The 25,128-nt window shown below is 41.8% G+C and overlaps 1 protein-coding gene across 4 annotated transcripts; it reads right to left on the bottom strand.

The window, feature by feature from the left end:
• Positions 1–1,909: 1,909 nt before the first annotated feature.
• Positions 1,910–22,637, bottom strand: SLC25A33 (solute carrier family 25 member 33). 4 transcript variants are annotated; one of them, XR_007508061.1, is made up of 8 exons: positions 22,507–22,637; positions 13,183–13,362; positions 9,346–9,423; positions 7,757–7,857; positions 6,585–6,651; positions 4,966–5,249; positions 3,894–4,266; positions 1,910–2,542 (listed from the first exon to the last, which is right to left on the bottom strand). XR_007508061.1 is itself a non-coding variant. In XM_049816213.1 (8 exons), exons 3-8 carry the CDS (start codon positions 13,227–13,229, stop codon positions 4,064–4,066), a joined length of 780 nt encoding a protein of 259 aa, XP_049672170.1. In that variant the 5' UTR covers positions 13,230–13,362; positions 13,653–13,736; positions 22,507–22,601; the 3' UTR covers positions 3,708–4,063. The 4 variants fall into 4 exon arrangements, 3 of the variants coding, with proteins under 3 accessions (XP_049672170.1, XP_049672264.1, XP_049672043.1); XM_049816213.1 differs by lacking the exon at positions 1,910–2,542 and adding an exon at positions 13,653–13,736 and having other exon boundaries at positions 3,708–4,266; positions 22,507–22,601; XM_049816307.1 differs by lacking the exon at positions 1,910–2,542 and adding an exon at positions 13,653–13,785 and having other exon boundaries at positions 3,708–4,266; positions 22,507–22,590.
• Positions 22,638–25,128: the final 2,491 nt, after the last annotated feature.

The raw sequence follows: 25,128 nt of genomic DNA, 5'->3' as shown, positions 1-25,128 counted from the left end.
TAGACTTTCCCCTCTCTCTGCACAGATTGATAAAAAACACAAGTTTGCAGAAATCCCTCAGGTCTCTGATGGGAGTAGTTTCCAGGTCTGACTTGTTCAGCTCTCCCCTAGAAAGCAAAGTAACACCCATTATATGCTCTGCCCCTCTCAGCACGCATGGGTGGGATTTACTGTTCTTACAGAACTGGAAGCAGTCGGTGGTTTGACAGTCATGCCCTGCTTTTACATGATGCTAAGAAGTAAGACCTCTCCCAAGTACAAGACTGACACTGCCTCCAGTTGCGTAGCTGTTTTCCTGCTTAAAACCAAAAAAACCTCTCAGCACAACAGGCAGAACTGCTTAAAATTCAGAGGAACCAAATTGTGTCAACACCATGTTTTTAAGAAGCCACAAATGGAAAAGCTCTTCATAGACAAGTATTTGTACTGGAAGTAAGCTGTACTTTTAAGCTTGTCTTAACTGTGGTTGGGGCCTTAACTGTTCTATTTCTATCTCCACAGATTTAACAATGGAAATTAATTCTATGGAGTAACAGTGACTATTTCCTCTTGATAAATGCAAGAGGGACATAATTTCTCCATCTCCCTTCCATTGTCTAGCTCAATTATTTAGGGATTGTTTTATGAGACCAAATAACAGCGAAAGGAGGAAGAACAACCCAGTCATTTGGCACATCAAGCCCTTCTGCAAGTCCTCTAGGACTTCTGTACTTGAGAGCTTGTCTATTTTTTTCTGCAGAAGTCCCTACCTTCCTATCAACTATATCTGGAGTATCAGTCGAACCATAGATGCATTGTTTACCAAGTTTCCTCCTAAAAGGAGCTCATTAGGAACTTGTGCAAACAACTATAAATCCTGGTGAGGGGGACAACCACAATACAAGCATGTATCACAACCATCAGTAAATGCAGATAATTTTGAGGGATATCAAGGCAACTGCAGATTCCTACAGGGAGGCAGCAAGTCTTACAGTGTAAGGACTTGAGGCATCTTCAAACGCCTAAGAAATGCTTCCAAAGCTAAGTTAACCCTCATGAGTAGTTCATGCTATTGTAGCAACAGGGTGTTTGTAATTTCAATTTAACTGTTAACGTATGAATGGGAACAGACTCTGTCCTGGTAAGGTTAATGGAAACTTTGTGGTCACTTCAGATACAACCATAGTTTCATCACCTTATTAATAATTAAGCTACAAAGGGTCTAGTAATGAAGTCTAAACCTGGAGGGAAACTGCCTAGGAAATTCTAACCAGTAACAAACTTACCTACCTTCCATGAAATTGACTTTCTGTAGAAGTTGGAGAAGTGAGATGAACAGTGAAAAATGCTTTTAGTTTTTCTTTCACAAGCAGAGAAAGGCTGGTTATTTTTAAATTCAGATATCCCTCTGGAAAAAACTACTTCAAATTCTTCCCTCTGGTAATAGGCTTATTCCATACTTAGTGACATCAACAGGATTGCTCACAGAGCATCACCTAAAAATATTAACTCTTTACAGGGTTAAGGAATCAAGGGTTAGTGAATTTTAAAAATTCTAGTAGAGAAAGGAAGGAAAAAAAGAGTAAATTCTACTAATTAAGAAATTCTATTAGCTCCCAAAATAGCTTATAAACCCCCTATCAAATTGAAACTAATTCTGTCAGGGTTGGTACAAAAGCTTAAAGAACAAAAACAAAAATCCAGAAGAATTCCTGATTTTCCACCAGATTTAGGCAGAACAAAAATTTGTTCACTCCCTTGCTTTCTCTCTTACAAAGTCCCCAAATCCTCAAAAGGCTTTTGAGTTCCCTCATTCTCAAAAGATACTAGCAGTCTACACATTTGACTAACATTTTTTAAAGTGAGCTAGTGTACTGTAAGTACAGAGGAATACTAATTTAAGAAAGCAACTCTCAGAAAATGTTTCAAAGTAGCAGCACAAGTGTCCTAGTTCTCAAAAATAGAAACAGCACTGTATGACAGTTTTGACTCTATCTATAAAGAGACTACAGCTTTTGCTGCTCATCGTCTCCATAAAAAAAGCCATGCCAGTTTTTAGTTACTCAACTGTTTCCTATTTTAGCTTAGGGGTAACGTGATATGTTCTTTTCAGTAAGACATAATAGAAATCAGTTATTTTTGCAGTTTTGCCTCATAATGAGGTATACACGCATTCTACCCTCTTTGCACTATGCTCCTCCATCACACTGATGTCAAATATGACCTCAAGTACCAGTCATCAGCTAGGTTCTAGTGAGAACAAACGTGAAGGTTTGAATCCAGTTATCAACCCATCATATTTCTGCAAGAAAATACTAGCCTGAAAACTTGATCTTACAAAAGACAGCCCTACTCACTACTAGGCTGTTTCTTAATGCTTTGCATGATCCTTCCAAGTCCAAACACCACCTCCGCTGTATATGCTCCTTGAAGTCAAAGATGTCTGCAAACACTTGTTTATGCTCAAGAACTCAACACCTGCTCAAATCATGAGAAGCTCATTGTTCAGTTCAACAGCAGGGAAGACTGAAGCTGGGCTCAAATGCTGTAGTGTTTGTCTCAGCTGCCAAAGCAAATGACACCAATGAATAGGAGAGCATAGCATGGCCAAAGCCAAACACAAATCTACCCATCCGAGTTCTAAAATATTTCATCCTGCACTATTAGTAACTATTCATATACAATACTGTAATCGCAAGGTACTGCTGCAATACAAGTGGTAAAGAGACTACTAAAATTAAAAGCATATTCTAATATTTATTAAAGGACTAATCTCAAGTATGCAGGATATTTGATTTACAACTGAAAGGTAAGAACTTTATCATGACTACTGTTGAAGACTACCCCTTTGATACTGTGTCTTTGAAGGGGAAGGCAGATACCCTATCCATATGAAACGTGAGAACTGTTTCAACAGGCTGCATTAAGCTGGCAGACCCTTATTTCCTTCAGTAAGAAGAAATCAAGTAATGACATAAACTATTTACATAGGCTGTGGATTCTTTTGGCGTTAACTCCAGTGACATGTCCATGAGATAATGTAGTAACTCATTCCCATCAGAAGCACTGCTCTACAAGGACATGAAATCAAGAGGGACATATCCCTGAATATCACATTGTAAAGCAGAATCCAGAACTGCATTTACAGTCTCTAGTGTTCGGGATCTATCTTACTCTCTCTTCCGCTCTCCAAACCCCTAGCACTGAAGTATAAGGAAAACTTACTACTATGGGGCCTTTTTGTGTTACAAGGCGGAGGTCAGGATACATGACCAAATTACTGCATCTCATGGAATTTTCACAGGGCAGCCAGGCCACAATCATTGACTGTCCTTATGCTCTTTGTCCTTCACAAAAGCAAGGTCTAAAAGCCAAGTCATGACAGATCTGTTTACACACACTAGCATAAACATATCCCAAATGCATAGGTGCACACAGTACCATAATTAAATTTTTACTAAAGCTTCCCACAATCATATTCCAGCAATATTGCCAGCATAAGTGACTTTTTGAAGAGATTCTGGTGTGCATATTTCATAGCATCAACAGAGAAACGTACTACAAGATTGTCCTACTTAAACACTCCAGGATGTTCACACAGCAATGAATGCTGCACCTTGAATAAACCAGAAGAGCTCTCAAAGTTATTTGGGCATTAGGCTATTACAGTGCTAAAAAGTGACATGACTCCAGTGGTAAGACGACAGAGTTTCAAATTTCCAAACCAGTTCTTCTGTTTTAATAGTTTTAATGAACATCAGTCCAAGAGATCACTTGATACTATGAGGTACATTCCTTGACCGCATATGGCTGTGCTTAAGGAAAAGGACAAACATATACTTAAATTAAATAGTGTAATTTAATTTAGTAGCAGTTTAATTATCATTAAGTTAAAAAAAGTTATAACTACTAACGTTAATGACTTGAGACCTTTTAGAAAGCATGAATCCAAAAGGAAATATCCAGCAGGTGGTCACAGACTTGTAGTTTTTCCACCAGCACTGCCACCTGCATCAGTCTCTTAAAGGACTATTCGTTCAACGAAGAACTTGGTCTACAGTCTGTAACAGGAGTCTTGGCTCTGCTACTTTGCATGGTCTTCTAACAGATATACGATTAACTCATAGGTGGACAACACAATGGCTGTGTTTGGTATCTGCCGGATGAGTTGGGCAAAGAGTCCTCTATAGAAGGCGAGATAGCCTTCTTCACGTGCTACCAGACGTGCCGTCTGAATGAAAGTCTTATATTTAGTGCCTTCTTCTCGCAGCCGAGTCCGTATGACCTCTGCAGAGAAGTAAAACAGAGCCCAAAGTTAACAAGACTTAAACCTTCCCATTGAGAAACGTGCCATTACCAGGAAAGAGCATGCAAAACCCAGGGACGTGAAAACCTTCCTGTACCAATTGCCCACCAGTATTTTCGGCCATGGAACGCTGTTCACATTGCCCTTCAGGCAAGAAGCAAAGTTAAAGCTGAGTTCCCTTCTCTGTGGAATAAATGGATTATTTGTTCATTCAAGCTACTACAGAACTAAATGCTTCACTGATGCTCACATAATCAATATTGGTCTTTCTATATAACCATTATAACATTCACATCTATCCCAAAAGAATAACACTGCTCAGCCCACAAGTGTTCCCCATCACTTGATCACAGAATCCCAAAGGCTGTGGGTACTCAGCTACTAGTGAGAACAGAAGCATTAGGCATCCAATTTCTTTTTGGCTTTTTTTTTTTTTTTTTTTTTTTTTTTTTTTTTTTTGAGTTGTTTATAAAAACTAGGAAGTCCCAATCACCATCTATGTGGCTAACTAGGAATGGTGGGACAAGTACTGAAAATGCCAAAGCATGTGCAGAAGTCACCATCACACGCATTTGGCCATGCAAACGACTAAGAATTTTACAACTCTAAACCCCATCGTTCATCTTGGATCACAGGCAACAGCTGTTCTACTGCAGTCATAAATGGAAAAGTTAACATACCATGTGGATAAGCAATACAGGAGGCACAGCCCTTGGAAACAGCAGCAGCAAACATCAGTCCAAAGAAGTTTGTCGAGTTCCTTTCGGTCCCATTAGGAGAAGAAGGGGGCAGTTGGACTTCCTTTAAGTGCTTTTTTAAACTTTCATAAATAGCAAAGCAGATAATGGTCTCAGAAATCCCAGCATAGGAGGCAGTCAGGCCCCTATAAAAGCCACGGATACCTTCTGTCTCGTAAACGTATCTAGCACACTGCAAAGCATTCATTGGTTTTGAACCCCTGACTCTACAAAACAAACAGAACAGAGCATATAATGAGCCCAGAAAAAGAATTAGTGAAAAACACACTCATGGCTTTCAATAGTTTTTGTAACTACAGAAATGGTTCTCTGCTAAGTTTTACTCCAAAAATATTCTAGGAAAACTGCACAGAGCAGGACTGTCTTACTAAGAGTGCACACCTGGCTTTGCTAATTCACTAATGCATACTCATAATAATTCTTTCAGCTCAAGTCCTACCCAGTCTGTCACAGTCCACACCAATGCTTTAAAAGACAATAAACATTGAAGAGACACTGCTTTGTGTTAAACTAGTAATTCCATTTAAAGGCATCTTCAGCAGGCCAAGAGACAGGTCTGCTACATGAGAAATGAGCCTTCATTTTAAGAGGCAGCACTAAGTTCAAAGGTGCCACCCTGTGAAGTGCTGGAATTAAGTCTTATAAATTATTTATCAGTTGTGGTGCCTGAAAGGATCCTTCTTATCTGACCTAACATGTCCTTGCAGGAAGGAATTTCCATTCTAAGCAGTCACATTATTAGCAGAGTCCCTCATTGCTTCGATATCCACCAGTGACTGTGAATCACTCAACTCAAAGATATTACTGTCAAATTCCCTCTCTGTCTTCAGGACGTATGGTTAACAGTCATACAATGCTGAAGGAAGCAAAAGAACATTAAGCCACTGCAACAGATTCTTATTGCCTCTAGAATGTTTTATGAAACTAAACTAATGTGGCTTCATTACAATTTAAATATATCACCCTTTCTGTTTACAGCTACCTAGCTGTCCGTCAGTAACCTTGGTTTGTTGCAGTAACACACACATCTGTATGATCCAGGATCAGTACAAGTCATGTTGCCAAATGGGACACAGACTGCAACCTCATGCTCAGCCTCCCGCGAGCTCTTCTGACCCTTCCATAGCCTCTATTATTGCTGTATCAAAGCATTTCAGTGCTTGATGTATTTACCCTCAACATCAACCCCTGAAGTACAGAAGATTCTGGAAGCAGAAATCTGAGAGAAAAATAATGCTATGCCCAACTTTACTTAAGATTTACAATGAAATCAGAAACTGAACCTAACTCAGCACTCAAGGCAACTTCCACATCCTTCTCGATAGTAACTGTGCATCAAACTGAAGTAGGACACACAGAACCTTAACCTTGAGTCTGACCAGGCAGGAGCATCATGGCTTGAAAGGTGAAACTGAGAGTCAGGGAAACAACCAGGCGAGATCAAAGTACAAAGAGCGATGAGTAAAAACGTGAAAGTTCAGTTTCCCAGAGGCTCCCTTGGCCACTCAGTGGCATCCCATCTCCCTCAATCAGTTACTTACTTCCGTTCCAGTTGCATTCTGGTTTTCACCATCCATATAGGATTCATCAGGGAATTTGTGATAAAGGCTGAAAAAGAGAAAAGAAAACCAAAAGTTTGAACTTTATACACTGTGCAGTGAGACAGTTCTAGTTACCAGCTCTATCTAGAGGTTTCAAAAGACGTGCAGGTGCATAGCTTACAATCACTCTCTTGCTAGAGAACCACCTCGTGTTAAACGTCAGGAAGCATCAACCAATGGCCTTGGAAATTCTTAAAGGATTCTTCCTTTTTGCACCTATTCTAATATGTACTTCATGTTCCTAAAGACTGCTGTAGACTAGATACCTTACTTACTGACTGGGCTTTAGAATAATAGATACAAGGAAACCTGCGGGGAAAACACACAGGTACTAGTCTTTTGTTTTCCCCAAGGCTCTAGGTGGTGCCAGTGAGCCATTTCATTAAAAGAATCCACCCATAATTAAGGGGCTAGTTTGGGAAAGATTTATTGTTAGTGATCACTCTGGTGACTGACGTTTGAACTAGTGGAGCTCTTCTGCAGTATTTTTCCTACAAGAACAAACTATTTTCTCCATCCTGGTAGGAAAGATACAACATCCTAAAACAATTTGGCTAAAACAGTATCAAAAGTTTGCTGGTATCTACTAATATTTTTTTTCTAACATTCAGAGACATTATCATAGCATTGCAGTTAGAAAAAAGCTCAGCCCAAGTTAGTAATCAACAATCTAGAAATATTTCAAAGTCTCGAATAGGAAAACAGTTCCTCTGTAGGCAAGGTAACTAAGGAGCTAGAAAACTCCTGTTTTCTGGCATATACGGCCTCAAACTAAGTGTACATTTTCAGAATGTGCCACATACCGGCCTCTGTACTCGTTCATATACCACAGTCATCCAGAGCTGTCAGCCAAGACTGGTGTGTTAGCCTAGGTCCTGTACAGACAGACTTTCTAAGTCCATTCCCTGCCTTATGATTGATTCTATTCACTTCCTAACTATTGAGAGGGATAAAAGAAGTCTTGTGACAATGGCTCAGAATAAATACTTTAAAGAATTAAGGTGCATTCAGAGCCACAGAGATACCAATGCATGTATTGCCCACTATTGGTGAGGGGCTGGACACTGGGGTATTGCTGCAGACCTTACAGAAGATGAATTACAAATACATACCTGCAGAACCTGCAGAACAGATGTGCACAATGTTGCTGTTGGGCACAAAAATGCCATTAAATCTCTCTTTGGCTTTGGAGTAGCATGCAAAATAGACAGCTCTGGGGGTGGGGGTGAAGAAAAAAAAAGAGAAGCAAAACAATGTAATACACACAACATCAAATTATACACATTACTGTTCTTCCCCCCCATCCCCTGAAAAACAAGACTTTCTATCCAAACAGGCCTCGACGTGACTACTTCCATCTACAGGGACACAGGGTCTGGGGTTCTTCTTCCTCCTTACACTACAGTGCCACTATCTGACTCAACACCCACAGGGTAGAAATATTTTACTTTCACACCAAGTCCGACATGGAAGGCAACATGGTCTGGCAGACAAAGCAAGTCAGATTGGATACCTGCACCAGCTCTGGCATTAAACGCACTTTGTAAACCTGGGAATGTCACTCTCCCATCTGGAGCCTATGGTTTCCATAAATTTGTTCAGCACTGTAACTGCATTAGCAGCACTTCGTGCTTTAAATACTTAACCCTGGACTGAAATGAAAGAGTTTTACACACCTCAAATCCCTACATAATGCACAGGGATAGAGGAAGCTCAGCTGATCTGCAACAGTCGATATGATGAGTAAGAAGCTGTCTGAACAGAGTATGTTCAGATCATAGCTCCTTGAAGTGAACGGCTAGAAAAAGGTGGATATTGGTGGTTACAATTTGAGAATTTCCATCAAGTACCTTATTCCAATTTTATGGAAGAATATGAAGGAACACAAAAGACAGCATGAGTGAGTTGCACGAAAAAGCAGGCAGTCTTGGATTCAGATCCCCGCTGCAAAGACTACCTGGGATTCCCTACTTCTGGGGGGGAACATCCTACCTACTAGGCAAGAGGCCAGAGAGGGAGTACACCACTTTTCAAGTTCCTTTTTAACTGGTTCAATTTCAGGCAGAGAACATATGCCAATTTCCCAACTGCTAACAAGTTTTAACATTTGCTAGGCACAAAGATCTTCAGCTCTGCCAAGAATGGGACAGTCATAGGTACATGGGGAAACCATTTAAGTGCCTCTAAGACTTCCAAATACAAAGGGACACACACAGACCTTCAGGGTTATATGGCAGCAATGCAAGCCTTTCCCTCTCAGCTGCAGTTTTTCGTTTGAGAAGAATTTAGGCAATCAAGGACCAGATACATATTCCTCTCCCCTAACATCTAGCTCCTACTCAGTGTTTGGCAAGCACTTTTATGTATCTGCAGGCAAGCAGCAGATCATATTAGAAAAATGCAAATATTAATCCTACAGACTTTTCTGCACTACTTTCTTGTTTTCTCAATCACATGGTAAGTGGCTCTTGCAATGACTTGGAATTTAAGTGCCTTATTTAATCTGCACCTTCCAGTGTTATACAAGTGGAAAGCAGATTTTTAGAAGTATTTCTTGGTATGTTTACTGTGCAGTACACGTGCCCAAATCTCAGTTTACAGATGGGATAACTTCATGACCTATTCTTCTGAATCACAAATGCACTGCAACATTTGGGTTGATACCTTAAATGTGTCTTTTAGCAATAGTTTAACTATTTACCTTGATGGTGCAACTCCAACCAAGTTTGGACCCAACCCTCGGAAGAGTGACCTTGGTCCTTCTTTTTCCAGAATTGACCTTAAAATAAAATAAAATAAAAAAACAAAACACAACAGGGAAAAAAAAAGATAGTATTTGGCTTAAAAGTTACGCTTCTTGTTCTGTCAGGCAGTCAGTCAAAAGAACTGTACAAAAGCAATGAGTATTAATTGTGAAGCTGTTAGCTTTTAAGCTACATAATATACTTGAAAATTAGCAGAACTATACACTACTGAATAAGAGCCATGACACCATAAAACTTCAGCGCACTACAGGCAAATGTGTGTCACATGGCACAAGGTTATAATTTCCATTCTTTGAAAGCTGTCAGGAACTAAATTAAAGTTTCATGGAGACTCTAGTGATAGTTGACTCTGATGAACAAAAAATATTTTTGGCATTGTCTGTATCTAAGCAATTCAGAAGTTTGCTTCCTGTATAGAGATATGAAAAAAAGAAATCTTTTTTCCCTTTCGCAATTACCTAGTGATGTGTTTTTACCCCAGCGTGAAAGTTGAATGTGGCAACTGTACTACAAACTATGTCTTCCCAGGTAGTTCAGGGACATCTGCTTCTGAGGGCATTCAGGAGAGTTCACATCACCTTTCTCAAGTAAACTCCAGCTACAGAGGTACTGCTGTGAAACTCTGTCAGGACTGGACTTCATGATCAGGTCTAAAGCAGGAAGATCACCAAATGATGCTTTCCTGCAGTTCTGCAATTGCTACAAGCCCAGGTTTCCAAAGCCACTTCCTCCCATCTTCCCTCACACAGTAGAAGGCATGCTGGGCTAGGACTTCTCTGAAGAAGACAAACTGTTTGGACAGCTTCCCCAGCAGCTACCGGGTTCTGTACAATACCTTGCTAAAGTGCCTCATGAAAAAAGACCTGTCTTACTAATTCCTTGCACTACTAACAGCAGACATATTTACAAGGACTAAACCATCAGCCAAACACTAGTAAACAGCCAAGTATTTACCAGTGAAAGCCAAGTACAGTCCAGTAATCACTGGGACTTCAGTGCACAATCTGCTAGACAGCAGCCCTCTTAACTGAACTCACCATGTGAAAACCATGCAAGAAAATCCAGGTAACACCAGGATCCATGGGTAGCTCACATGCACCTGTTTGAACTGCCAATTTTTCAGAATTTGCTTTCTAGGTCATTAGCACTGTTGAGAATGTTCCCCACGGATTCCAAAACCAAGCTCATTAGACAGAAGAAGACGTAGGAGCTTCTGAAACACTTTTTCTGCAGCAGAGTTGAACTTTCTGTGTAAACTCCAGGGCTGAGTGTCTCCAAGGAGACAGATCCACCAACTACTTGTTCTTTGTCACTTAACAGTCACGACTGCAGATTCCAGCTGGGGTGACTCATCAGAATCTTAAATGGATTAGACAAAAACAGCCTGTCCTTCTGGAGTGCTTTCTATTCAGCAGCAGACTTAACCTGCCCTCCTGAGTACCTACTTTCTTTCTATTTACAGCAGTTAAGGCGCTTTCATACTCAACACCTTTAACTCTTGCAGAACAATTTTATATGTAGAGCTCTAATGGCTGCATCTTTAATCACACAATTTTCCCAAACCAGAAGGCCCAAGTCATATCCAGTCGGGCAATGCATGCGTGACCAGGATTGAGAAAGGGACGGAAGAGTAAAAGCAACAGACCTAACTTCACTTCTTTCTTCATACAGTTTTATTGTATCAGAAAGATAATAATCAATAGAATTATCTGTTCTTCATAGATGCTGCCTTCAAGGTAATGACAGCATAAATATTTTGCTCTCACTTCTCACTCCTCCGAAGTAAACAGATTGAAAACTTGGTGATACATGCAGCTGAGCAATTCCTGAAGTGAAATGAAATCACCACCATAGTCACCAAATTTAATGAGCTTAATAAGTGTATTAAAAGGTTGACCCAATTTTAAACCATTTCCTCTCTCCCTAAAAAAATCAAAAAGACAATCCCAGAAAAAGACGGGCCAAGGGGATGAATTAAGAGCCTTGCACCTTGAAGTTTTCACTTCCTTTAGTTACAGCTGCCTAAAGTCCAATGCTGCAAGGTGAAGAAGATAGCAAGGGAAAGGAGATGAAAATCAAAGGCAACTGGCACTACCTTACATTTTCAGTCACGAATTGCTCTAGACTCACCTCTGAATAGACAAAGAAATGTTTGGCAGGGGAAAGAAGCACTGTTTACAATACAGAAACTCAAGTCCCAGAATGACTCTAGCCAGATAGTTCTGCAGAGAATTTGAATTAGCACTGTACTGTTATATAACCGTGCAGCTTCTCCCCAGGCAATCTGCCAAGCATGTTGGCCTTACATAAAATCATTCAACTTGCTTTGCTAGTCATTATTTTCTTTGGCATTTCTGCTACCTGATCTAAACAGAACCTTTCTGCATCACCCTGGGCTGCCCAATGATCCAAATAAACTCAATCCATTTGCATGAGGTCTGAACCATAAGTTTACAGTGCTTTGATATGAAATACAGAAGTAGAGATTTGGGCTTCAGAGTTGCAGGTAGAACTATTCAGCAGTTGCAAGCTAGATGATTTCACATTTCCTCTTCTTTATAAATACACATCTGAAAAGGGAACAGCTGGAGCATCAGCTGCTGCAGTCTGAACCACACAGAAGGCTTTTAACAGAGATCATAAGTAATACAGGTGTAGATAGGATTGATGCATAATAATAATAATGGGCAAAGACAACATCTAATAGCAAACAGGGGAGAGCTCATTAAGTCAGCTATAGCTGAGGAAAAGATAAAAGCTTCCAAGACCTCAGTTAGACATTGTTTTTTAGTGAGACTGCTTCTGCAAAAAGTGTCCTTCCTCCACTCCCATAAATTTCAGTTATAGATCATCCACACAGAAGTGCAGACAAGCATAACTGAAAATATATGAGAACATAGAATTCTGTAAGTCATCTGGTTCAAACTCATGCTCAAAGCAGGGCCAGCTTCAAAGACACATCAGGGGCAGACATGCATCACTAAGTACAGAGAATCAGAAACCTTGTTACAATGCTGGTCCATTATGGTGACAGAAAGGCTACAGGCTTTCACTTTTGTATGATGCTCCAAAGAGAGAGTGCTTCAAGAGAGGAATTAAAACTTCCCTCCATCAAACAGGCAAACAGCACAGGCAGAAATAGCAACAAGTATCTCTGCTAGCTACTCAGAGCAAACTGGGAATGGCTCCAGGAAAAAGACAACTTATATGGCTTATTCAGTCCTTCAATCACTCGCCAAGAACTGGCCCCAGCTACTAAGGATTACCTGTTCCAATGCTCAACAGAGGCAGCAAACATTATTATTCCCAATAGGAGACAAAGACAACACTTCTCAGTGTTGAAAAAGAGAAAAAGCCCTTTCCTCCAAAATATTTTCTGTGATAGCTCCCACAAGCTAAGGCATATCAAGAGTTCACAGTATGTCCTGTGTATTGATCCCTAGAATTCATAACTACAAAAAAGCCTAAATGTGAAGAGACAATTTAAAAATAACACCTCCAGACACATATTCAAATCATTTCACTTTGGAAAGTTTCTAAGTGGCGGAAACAAATTTCTGTGGAAGTTCAAAACAACGCTCAGGAGTCGTGAGTATGTATGTGTTTTTAAAAGAATAATTTATCTTTCTACTGCTGAAGGCAGAAGCCCAACTGACAAGAATCCTTCCAGTGCAAGTCTGGAGCAAAATTTGCATTCTGCGTTGGCACAGAGGAATTGAAACTCACATCACTGGTGTCAAGCAACATTGAATGACAGGAAGAGCAGTACTCACTTGAGAACACTAAAGAGCCCAGGTGATACAGATGTTGGCCTGACCATTCCTTCACCACTGATGGTCCCCAGCTGGACTTGTGGGTAGTAGACAGCGCGGAAGGCTAGCTTTGAAGATTGAAGCCTAGTCTTTATTACCTCTAAGGGACATGTAAAGATGGCACCAACTGTTCCTCCGCATCTGTAAAATACAATTGAAACAGAAGACAGAGTCAGGAAAACATAGCTGCACAGATGTCTCATATCACAGCACGGCATATAAATAAAATCTCAAGACTTGTCTCCATTTGCTCCGCATTGTGGACAAATTATTAGGAAGCAGGGCAGTTTTGACATTAGGCAAAGGAGACTGTTCCCAAGCCCTGGGGGAGGGAAGCAAAGGTTGAGAAACTGTTACAACGATCACGTGTAGCGATGAAATTGGTAAACACAAAGATGATACCCAGCACTAATAAAAAATCCTCGACTGACCATCTGCTGGTCCCATGTTCTGCCAGGACTTGGAATTCTGCCTGTAAAAACTTCAGAGGCATCCATGTTTCAGAGGTTGTTGTCCTAAAACAGACATAGCCTTGGATGGATTTTTCTTATGGGAAGCCGGAAGCTGGCACGAGAACAAGCCACTGGGGATTAGGACACTATAGACTGAAAACATAACAATATAATTCTTCACCACTTCAGTACTTATGATTAGAACAGCTGTCTACAAAAGTAACAAATATCAAACTACACTAAGTTAGGCCCTTTTAAAAACAATGGATATCAACTTTTTTGGGGGGGGTGGGGAGAGGGAAGCCACAAGGATGAGAGGGAGGGTAGGAAAAACAGAATAACAGGACAGAAGGGCTACTAAAGAACAGAGTTCCCATACTCACATAACAGAAGTACAAAAATAAAATATACACATAGATATATTGACACGCACAGGTGTATATATATAAATATGTGTACAAAGAAGAAATAAGTGATGCTATAATAGGCATATATTCATCTTAATGTAGTCAGTCTGAGCCTCAGAAAAAGCACAGAGGGCCATGAATATAAGGTGTACAAGTCCTAATTTTCTTTTTAGCCAGTGATTTGCAAAGTGACTAGTCAAATTATTTCTCTCTCTGCTGCTGTTCCTCTTTGGTAATTGAACATCCCATCTGTCAAACTTCACAATTAAACACAATGCTGAAGTTGGCTAAAAGGTACTATAATCTAAATTTTATTAATCAAACACGTTGGGATTTAGGAAGACTTAACTAAAGATTTCGGGTTTTTTCCAAGGATGTTTACTGCAACTGCACCTATTGATGAGGAAATATTTTCTTTCTTTACAAAACTGTCAAAGCATACGATTCCTTCAAAAAACCACATTTGCTATTTTCCTTAGAAAACACCATGAGTCAACAACTTAACCTTCTTTGATGTTAATGTGAAACTGTCATTTAAGTAGTTTTCCATGAAAGGGAGAGGAATTAAAAAATCCTATCCTTTGTCTTGTGCATAAATAAAGCACTGCTTGCTAGAGTCGTAAGAACTTTACGTGCACTGATTTGGGAACAGAGATCCATAAAAGGACATTAATACAGGTACTAGTGCTTATTTTCTAAAGTCCCATCTATACATGAATTATTTTACTAGGAGAATCTTTTTTTAAACACAAGGAAAAGGGCAGTTAGAGAATGGCAGAAAAATCCAAGCTTTTGATACTTACTAGTTTATAAATGCTTTATCCGGTACAGCTTATTTTACTTGCTGAAACAGTATGTCTTATATCAAATGGTAACCATTCTTTGGCAAAACCCTGAAGCCATTGCACCAGCATTAACAGCCTGGCCACCCTGGCTGTCCAACCACAAAAATTAAGGTTCTTTATAAGGTTCAGAAGGACACCCCAGACCACATGGCCAGGGAATACAACTTCCTCACTACACTTTTCATGTTCTGCAAGATCCTGAACAAGAACATGATCCCAAACACTACGCTTTTCAGATACAAACATATCCAACAGAAGAAACTGTTTTCACTGAGACTGGCAATATGGTTTAACAGCATGCTTCAAGGAGTTTCTCCTCTAAGTTCTTGCTGCTTCTTCCCTGCTGAAAGGGCAATAAACCTAAATGAGGGACAATCCGTACATCCAAAGTGGCAGATACTCTAAGAGCGAGCATTGCCTTCACCCGTTTAAACCACTTATGCTATTACTGTTGAATAAAGTCACAAAGTTGTTCATGGAACTAGGTACATAGCAGATGAAGTTGTGTTGTTTGGCTCAAAAATGACAGTGTTCACAGAGACTTTATCAGGCCTCTGATTATTTTGTGTACTGAACAAGGGCTTGGACACAAACCTTCTGTTGTGTCAATACTACTCTGTAGGAAATTGCTTCAGTTTATCCCTCTCTGTTTTGTCAGATGCATCTCATGTTGCTCACATTTCTCAAAAATCAGATCTTGGGAGAAAAAGGTCAGGTCAGGAATGGCTTCTCCAGCAAAAGCTTTCCAGTTCCCACAGCTCACACTCATAACAGGAAGCGTTTTGAGGATCCCTCTTGCAGATTCCCCACTATCACCTTTCCTACTGTGTATACCCAATATAGACATGAGTCTGTACAATTGTCACCTGACTAGTCGACATACTCAAGAGAAATTTTAAGTCTGTGGGAACTCAGTGAAGAGAATTTGATTCCCTTAATTCCCAATTCATTATTCTACCAATGCTCCACTACTGCATACTCCATTCTCAGTCCCCATTTATGAACACTGAAACAATACTTTCACAGTAACAATTCATAAAGTCAGAACACTGAAATTCCATTTGCTGTTTCTGAACTACCAGCTGCTCAGTCTAGAGTGACATCTTGCCATACAATTTTTTAGCCTCTCTGGCATATTCCCTCCTGCATCAGCTGTCTTCTTGTCTTCCTAGCCCACTCCTTGCCTTTCATCCTTTTAGTGTGATAATCCAGTTAATTTATGCAGCCTTTAATATTTAAGTACTTCTGGTAATGCATATGTAATCCTCTGATATTCAACACAATGAGTTAATATCTGCATCATCAGTTTTAACAGATAGGAGTTTATGTTGTCAGTGCGACATTTAAGAAAAAAGCATTACCTTACAGAGCCATTCTCAGAATGTCAACAGGGTGCATATATTATGTCCCAAATATAAATATGCAGCAGATAGTTCAAGTAAGGACTTTAATGTATTGGGCAGCTTTTTCAGTTGAGCTGATTTTCCTCCACATGGGAATTCTATGCATCATACCCTGGTGTTGCTCTATTCCCTGGAAAGATGGCTGAAAAACAACACACTGTGCACAAAAGAAACACTTTGTATTCCTAGGGTGTTCCAAATGCCTACAACTGGGAAGAAAGGAGAAACAACCAGCTTTCCTCAGCTACATAAACAGTCATAAACCCTGAAACAATCAGACCATGGATTTGCAGCCAGATAAATTCGATTGGGGAAAATCTTATGCTGCAATCAAGGGAAAACCTCCAAGCCTGCATACTGGTTTGAATCAGGGTTTTTCCTGATATGTCAGTACAGAACTACAGTTCCAGAGATGTCAAGCAGTGTTTACTGCACTAGCCTCCTGCTAAAATCCCAAAATAACGTCTAAATCTGTCCTCAGTCAAAAGGTAGAAACCACCCTAGAAACCAAACAGTAGAGTATCTTCAACAGGTCACATGGCAAGCATATAACAAGAGGTTCCCAGCTCTGCTCTGCACCTATCACAGATACAAAATGTCTCCAATGTGAGACACCCAACAACTCATCAGCTTTGGCCTGTCACTGCCAGAAAAACAGCATTTGTACTTCAGGCCTTGAATGCCCCCTCTAGTTACATGATGGACCAGGCATATATGGCCATTACAGCAGTAAAACACAGTTTTCTGCTTTGTGATGTCCAAACAAAGGAACTAAGGAAACTCTTGGTTTGAGAATATGGAATATACTTTGTGTTTAGGGAAATACATAATGTATTATACATTAACAGCTGCAGAAAAATTATTTACTTCCATAAAAAGAAAACACTGTTTAAAAAAACATGCCAAGGATGCAAATCTCAAAATCTAATTCCAATTTTTCTCTTGCTGCCCGCTTTCCATCTTTACAAAGTCCACCCCAATACACCAATGACTTGCATTTGAAATAAACTCTCAGCATCCACTAGCACAATTTATATAGATGCCAAGAATCTTAATTAAGAGGTCTTACTTCATCTGTCCTAGCTTTAATCGCTGAGCAATATTCTTAATATGAATAACAACGCAATAGTGAATGTTAAAGGAAGTTCTGCAAAACAAAAACAAACAAAAAAGCATCCAAACCTCCAATGATCTTTCAGTAGAGTACCACTGACTTTACCAAGATCATAAGCAAAGATGAAGAGGTGCTTGGTTAGAACAATCATAACTTATAAGCCAGCCTGACACGTTTTGCTGTGTGAGCATTTGAAATTACCTTTTCCTCCCCAAATGACAGCAACTGCTCTCAACATTTAACATTGAATTTTTGACAGACAGGAGTCAAGTGAAACACTTGCAAGAGAAGTATTAGTGCAAATAACCTGGCAACTACACTTAATGGGTCACTTTAAGAACCAGGTTGACAAGTATACGTCAATTCACGCTTCACGGATGGCACCACATACACTTTTAAAGGTCAAAGTACACCTTGGGAAATTATTTCGTACTATTGACTGAACCCCCTCTGATGGGTTCAGAAGTTTGTAGAACTCTCCAAACACAGATGGAAGACTGTCTCACTGAATTCAGTGGCACAGCCAGGGATACAGTTAAACCATGGCACTAACTTTCCTGGTTGCTGACATAGAATCATGCCCATGAAGACAGATAAGGAAATCCCAAAGTGAGCAGTATATTCACAGCAAGTGCACCCAGTTTTAAACAAGACCGTATTTGCAATAGGAATTTAATTGTTTTTCTAAAATGTGCCACATGCTCTAGCATGACATGCATAGCATAAACAGCAAAGCAGGTTATGTCTTTGGTATTTTGTTACTGCATCATCAAGACTGTAAACAAAACCAGCTGCTGCATTCTCAGATGCCATAGGAAATTAAGTACCAAAGCAATACAGACTGTCCCTAATGTCTTAATTCCGAGTTATTAAGCATTCAATAAATTTCCAGCTAATAATGCTATCATCAGGTGTGGATACTCCTGTAAGCACTTACTGTGTTCCTTGAGCCGATACACTGTTAGTGCATTACAAAATGCACATGAGAACCTAAACTAGGTAGAGGGCTGGAAAACGGTCCATCTCATCATCAGCTCTAGCTGCCTTGGACCACACACAGTATAGCAGACACACATACTTCAGGTGAAGACTGCTTCTCTCCATTTTTACAAATGGAAACAATATTTCCCAAATGCTTTGTCAGCATTAGCACATGGCTTAACAATAAACATCTGTGGGAGCAGTATGGCAGTCCCTTTCCTCACAATTCATCCAGTTACGAATTTGGGGAGTAACTTTTTCATTAGTTCTGTGACCTGTACTAGACAGTCAGGCAAACCCAGGTCAAATTCAAAACTTTAAACAAGGCTCTCGGCAACCTAGCGCATCAAACACCAATCGGCTGTGACTGAGACAATCAACTTACGCCCACGGAGACAGACGTCACTATGGCCTCAATTCAAAGCAGCTTGATGTCACCAACCTTCCCAAAGTATGCTTCCAACTCTTTCACAGGTGGCTTAAGCAAGCTTTGGTATCTAAGGTTGCTGTTCAGAGCCATAGGAGCAAGGAAGTTAGGGACTTACGCCTCAATACCAAGACAGAAAAAAAGCCACAAACATGGTTTTAGTCAAACAGTCCCCCCAGCGTGAACCAAACCACTAAAGAAGGCATACACAGCACCTATACAAAATCAAGATTAAAAAGTTTGTTCCCAGTTTTTGCTCTTTGCCAGTTCTACAAAGGGCACTGCAGCCTCTAAATACCACTTCTTAGGAATTCCCTGTAGTAAACAGTATTACTCCAGCTGGAAAGACAACACAGAGTAACCTCTGCTGCAGCCTAGTCTACAGTTTTTCCCAAACAAAAACAAGCAACAACTGCATTGACTTCAGCAGGGAAGGAGGAACCCAGACTTGTAAACATGCTTACATCTGTTGTGCAACTGAGGCATCATTCTCTTTGCTGTTTCTGAATCTTCCCTGCCCTCAGAGTCATCTTCCCACCAAAATACCAAGACCCTTTGGTCTTGTAAGCCTTAAAAGGAACTAACAGAAACAAAACGAAGCCAATGAGTCTGCCTGCCTATAGCAAGTTGGCTAGTAGGAAGCCATCTCTTTCCACAACTGGAGAACACTTTCTAATATTCAAGTGCATTTCATCACTCCTAGCCTTTGAAGTATTAAACACTTCTATTCTGGCCATTAAGATTATCCGAGGCTGGCTTGCCTTTTTTGTGTACACATAAGGATACTGTATTACGTCGCCTTAAGCTGGCACTGCACCCAATCCTCACCTTCACAGGAAGCTATCGCAATACCAGCAATATCTCTACCAAAATTATTTCAAGTGAATGGGCTGCTCTTGCTTTAGCTGCAAAAAAATACTTAGCAATTGAACAAAGGTTAGCATCTTACACAACTTAAAGTATTCTGAGCTTCCAACATTTTCTTCTGCTGGAGGGGTAATTTTATCCAAGGTCCTGGCTCTGCAAACAGCTCTGTGTCACAATACAACCCATTTATTATAATAGGGTTCCATGAAAGAACAAAGGTAAAGGTATTTGAAGGACTGAGGAAGGACCTCAACAGAGGCTATTACTCAAGCACTAACACACTAACAATGCCTTCTAAAGTTCCTTTGATGATGTAATAGTAGAAAAACATTATCACAGCTGAGCTCCTTTAACAAGATTTTATGGTGCAGGCACCCTTTACCACCACTACTACTAAAAACTGAAATGCGTAAGGCAGACATGGCACAGAGCCTCATATCTAACGTGATTTCAGTTTCGAGCTTGCATATCAGCTGGCTGGTCCAGCACCCCTCCAAACACATCATGTATTTCCTACAACATTTCTTACATGTAGAGAGGTGCTTTAATAGCTTGGGCAACAGTTCCAAACTGATGTTCAATTTCTTGTTCCATCCAGCGAGCCCTAAGAAGCCTGCATTTCTCACTTGAAAAGCAGAGATAATAGCATTACTAGGTATATACACACAGAGGATATGGAAGTTCAGTGCCCTGAACAGGGAACCGCTCTGAAATAAACTGTTTAAATGGTGGGTGGGCATGTGGCGGACCAAACACTTTAGCATTGGCTAGTGCATGAGGAGACTAAACTTGCTGTCTCATTTTCCTTTCTGTAACATCACAGCAAGATAAATCATGCTACACTTTTCTGTGTCTCTGTAAATAACAAGATATGCAGAATGTCCAGCAATGGACATTAAATGCCTGTATACCCTAAAAGACTCTCTCTTTCCTTTATTTGTTATTTTTAAATTTGTAATTTGTTATTATCTGTGCTTTATTTTCATTGCTGCTTTAGAAATAGATCAATCTTATTATACCAGAGCGGTCACAGGGATGTTCCCTGCTGTGTTTCCATTCCTTCCCCCCATGCTCTCTCAAAAACAGATCCAACCCGGTGACTTCCTAAGCCTGCTGCAGAAAATGTTTGTTTACTAGGATCCTTAGAGAAGGTAGAGCGTACATTAAATGAGTAAGGAAGACACTGATCACCCAGTACTAGATTAAAACACTGATGAGTTTAAAATTCCTATTTATTTATAGTCTGATGAGTTATGTGAGGACACCTAGAGTTCTGGATAGGCATTGTTACTATCCAAACAAGTTGCATGTGTACATTCAGGTCCAGTTTCTGTCATGGGCTCCAGATATGACCCTAATGTTAAGTGGGGGAAAGACAGGCCTAAAAACAACACAGAGTATCCTAGTCAGCAGAAGAAAGCCAGTGCCTCTGAAAAATTTAGCTTTGTTGGGTTTAATATTACATTAAATGAACTTACTGCTCCAGGGACTTGTCAGAGGAGACTCCAGTCTCCTGTTTAGCAACAGGAAAAACAATGGTCTACTATTAAACAGATTTAAACTAATGATAGGTTTCCTGTTGGCTTCCTAACTATTGTCAGCTGACAAGCACTACAGAATATTCTACTACTTAGATAGTTTAAGTAATTTAAAAAAAAAAAAAAGATTAAAACAAAAGAAGATTTCTGATACGGACAGCAGTGCATACAACAGCACTTCCTACCTGCATAACAGATGATTTTTAAAAATTTATTTTTAATTTACACCATAAAACGATCTTACTGGACTGCTACTAAAATTACTGTAGTAAGGTAATTAACAAGGCTTTTGGGGAGTGTTTTTGGTTGATGGTTTGTGGTTTGGGGTGGGTGGGGTTGTTACTTTAAGCTTTTAACACAACCAAAATAAGAAGTTTACAAGTTCTTGCAAGAACTTAAAAGAAGTGGCCTGGCATGCTGGGGGGGGGGGGGTGTGTGGTGTGTGTGTCACATACTCCGAAGTACCAGGACCTTCCCTAACTCTCTTGCCCCCCATCCTTTTTCCCCTTTTCGGTGTACTTGCTTTTCAGTATAATTACACGAATCAGGCAGTTACACAGCCTCCACTATTAACCGTGGCCTACGCAGAGCTTATTGAAGCGTTGTGCAAATACGTTCCTTTACAAAAATCAAACTGCGGTCCATCGAAAGGCATAAGCCTGCTGCCTGGACAATGCTTTTTGGATGACATCCCTCAGTTCCTGCTTGGTTCAGCGGGAGCCACGCAGGAGGGCAGGACTTAACGTGTTTCGTTTAACAGAGCTAGATGCCACAGCCACGCAAGATTTTGTAATTAGAGCTAAATGTCACAGCAGCCCCACCAACTCTGCCCGGCGTAGAGCCCAAGCCCCCCCCCCCCCCCCCCCGTAATCCTTCCTTACCCTTCCTGCTTGGCTCGCTGAGGATGTATTTTCTAATTGCGGACAGACCTCAAGGAGAAAGCTGCCCGGCCGTCACCGAGGGCACGCGGGGTTTGTGAGGAGACGGTGGACAAGGCGGGCTGAGCTCGGCGCCCGCAGCCCCTTTCCCCGTCGCCAGCCGGGAGGGGAGGGGAGCCGAGGGGAGGCCAGGCCACCCCAAAGCCGCCAGCCCGTCCCTCACCCGAGGCAGCGGCCGGGCACATCCCGGCGGGGAACCACCACCACCACCACCACCACAGCGTCCCTCTCCGCCGGGCCTCCCCCAGCGGGCGGCAGCCCCTCAAGGGCGGCCGTACCCCCGCGCCCAGCCCTCCTCCGCCGCCGCACTCACCCCCCGGCGAAGAGGTGCAGCAGCGTGTTCTCCTGCGGGGCGCCCGCCATGCTGCTGCTGCCGCCGCCGCCGGCTCAGGCTCCCGCTCCCGCTCCGCCGGCGGCAGCTGGAGGCGGAGGCCGGGCCGCGGCGCGCACGTGACGCCGGCGGGCAGCGCGTGGTGCGTCGAAAGGCCGCGCGTGACGTCACGGCGGGCAGGACCGGCGGCGAGGCGGGAGGGAGGGAGGACGATCGGTCCGTCCGTCCGTCCGTCCGTCGGTCCCGTGGCCCGGGACGGTCCCGCAGAGAGCCTCGCCGAGGACCGGGGAGGCTGGAGGTGGCTGAAGGCGCTCGGCGAAGAGTTGGGTTGTGGGCCGATGGGTCTGGCCCGCTCGGGAACCGGCCGCTCTTCTCTTTGGGCCTCGCAGCGCCCAACAAGATGGCGTTACGGGGGGCGGCGTTGTTAGAAATACATCGCGGATCGTTCGCGTGGGTGGTCACCGCGGAGGGGTGACAGCCACTGCGTACGGGTACGCCTAGGCCTGGGCTAGCACCTGTGCCTCCACGGAGCTCACAAAGCTCGTTCCTCAGAACGTTCCTGTACTGTGTCGGAGCCGGTGCTGAATTGGCTAAATACGCATTTTTAGGTGTATACCTGCACGTGGGTGTGGATGTAAGGTAAACGGGCACATGGAGAAGAAAGCTCTGCCTGGGTCCTTTGGGGTGTGAGCCACAGGCATGCACAGCTCCAAGGCTGTAAATCCCATCAGCTGTGGCGGCAACATCTCGTTGCAGATAAGTTGGCCTTTCACGATACGTTCTTGAATCCCACTCTGCAAGGGTGGGTGGGTTAGGCAGCTTTTTTAAGCTGAGACCCTGCAAGAAGAGCATAGATGGGCCAAACGGGCTAACGGCATGGATGCACGGAAACGGGAAAATCATGCTGTGCTGTAGCCTGTGCTCTGGCATGGCGGAATGGTGGCATCCATTGAGCGGTATGGAAACAGTCCTTCTCTCTCCCTAGTCCCCAAGGACTCCAGAAATGTCAAGCTCTTGTTTATGCAAATGGCTCTTCTGTTTTTATATTGAGAATAGAGGAAATATTTCAGTTATTTGACTAATCCAACAAAAAAAAAAAAAAGTGCTGTTTACATACTCAAAGCCTGCAGCTCTCCTTCAGTCCTTTGAATGCCCTGGAGGAAAGCTCAGACATCTGCACCGCAGGGTAAGTGAGCCACCAAATGTTTCTGAGAGGTGGCTCAACAATGATCCTTAGAAGTATTTGTATTTAAGGTACACATGACACGAAGCTTTTAAAACGTACACTTCCCTAAAGTCAGTGGAAGAACTTTGGCCCAGTGCAGTGATTTGCATTCATCTGTAGGATAGATGCCATCAATTTATATGCTGTGGGTTAACTTCACAGCCACGACATCTACAAATGTCTGGCTTTTAACATGTAAGTTAAAATCCTGAGGAAAACATTAAAATCTACAAAAAGACCTTAGGTCTGCATATTTTCCATATACACAAGTTTTCTACTGAAAACAGGCTTGAACAAACAGCCTCCTAGCTTAAATTCAGATCCAGACATGAACTTCACTCCTGCCTTATGCCACAAACCAAACTTCCCAGTCCTAATACTGCCAGGCACTGGAGGTTGAAATTTGGGTGTGCACATCCCCAGTGTTTAGACTTCAGCCTACTCGGAGGGAAAAAATGGCTTCAGGGTTAAAACCAAGAGATGAAGCAATACCTGGGACCACACTGGGGTCAGTGCTGTTTGGATGTGCCTGTCCTGGATCCCCAGTCTCCGAAGAACAGCTTTCTAGACCTTTCTGTTTCTTTTTCAAGTGATGGTGATGAACCCTAAGGTGCTGTAAAGAACGGTTGCCTCTAAGTGATCTTGTGTGACAGCTGAAGAGTAGTGATTTACTGAAGCAGAATCAGTCTGGTGGACAAGGGTGATGGGATCCCTTGCCTACAGAGTTTGCTGAAACTAGGGAATGAGTACAGCATTAAGTGCAAATAGATCTGAGGCAGTTACAGCTCTGACCACCTGGTCCCTATACATCCCGGGATCCTGAGGACCCCAAATCATCATCGAGATTCTGTAAAGTTACTCTTTGTAATGACATAGAATATATACCAGAGATCCAGGCAGCAACATGGATTTGCTAGTTGTAAATATATCAAGGATGCCGGGCCTGTCCAACAGTGAGATAAAGGAAGAGTTTTTCTCTTAAGCGTAATCCCATCGGATCATGCAAATGAATCTAAGAGTAAAAAAATCTGGAGAGGAGATGACTCAGAAGAGAGCTGGTAACCACTGCAGATTTATCATCATGCAGATGACTCTTAACATATCTCTTTTGTTTGCTCGAGGTATTGATTCAGCCACCATGTGATCTTTGGAGGCCCACCTTGTTTATAGTGCCTCTCACCAGCCAAAAAAAACCCACTGACCTTATCACAATGACAAAAACTTCCAGGTAGGTATAAGCATTGAGAAAACACATCTATGGCACCTGATAACATCAACAGAACCAGAACTGGCTGTAAGGACCCCTTTGCTAGGACTTCCAGCTCAACACAACAGTGGTACACACGGACACTGCGAATAGGTAAGGGCTCACATAAGCA

This window comes from Accipiter gentilis, chromosome 1 (genome assembly GCF_929443795.1).
Source record: "Accipiter gentilis chromosome 1, bAccGen1.1, whole genome shotgun sequence".
In the NCBI taxonomy this organism is placed as follows: domain Eukaryota; kingdom Metazoa; phylum Chordata; class Aves; order Accipitriformes; family Accipitridae; genus Astur; species Astur gentilis.
The sequence above is the reverse complement of the archived record's forward strand: the minus strand, read 5'-3'. Positions and strand labels throughout refer to the sequence as shown.

Bases quoted from the DNA above. Each gene is read 5' to 3' on its own strand.
- SLC25A33 (XM_049816086.1), bottom strand. From the start codon at position 22,556: ATGGCGGGCGCCCCGCAGGAGAACACGCTGCTGCACCTCTTCGCCGGG. The intron at 7,858-9,345 runs GTAAATAGTTAA...CCCCACCCCCAG, and splicing joins GTTGGAGTTGCACCATCAAG to AGCTGTCTATTTTGCATGCT. The intron at 5,250-6,584 runs GTAAGTAACTGA...TTTGTTTTGTAG, and splicing joins AGAATGCAACTGGAACGGAA to AGTCAGGGGTTCAAAACCAA.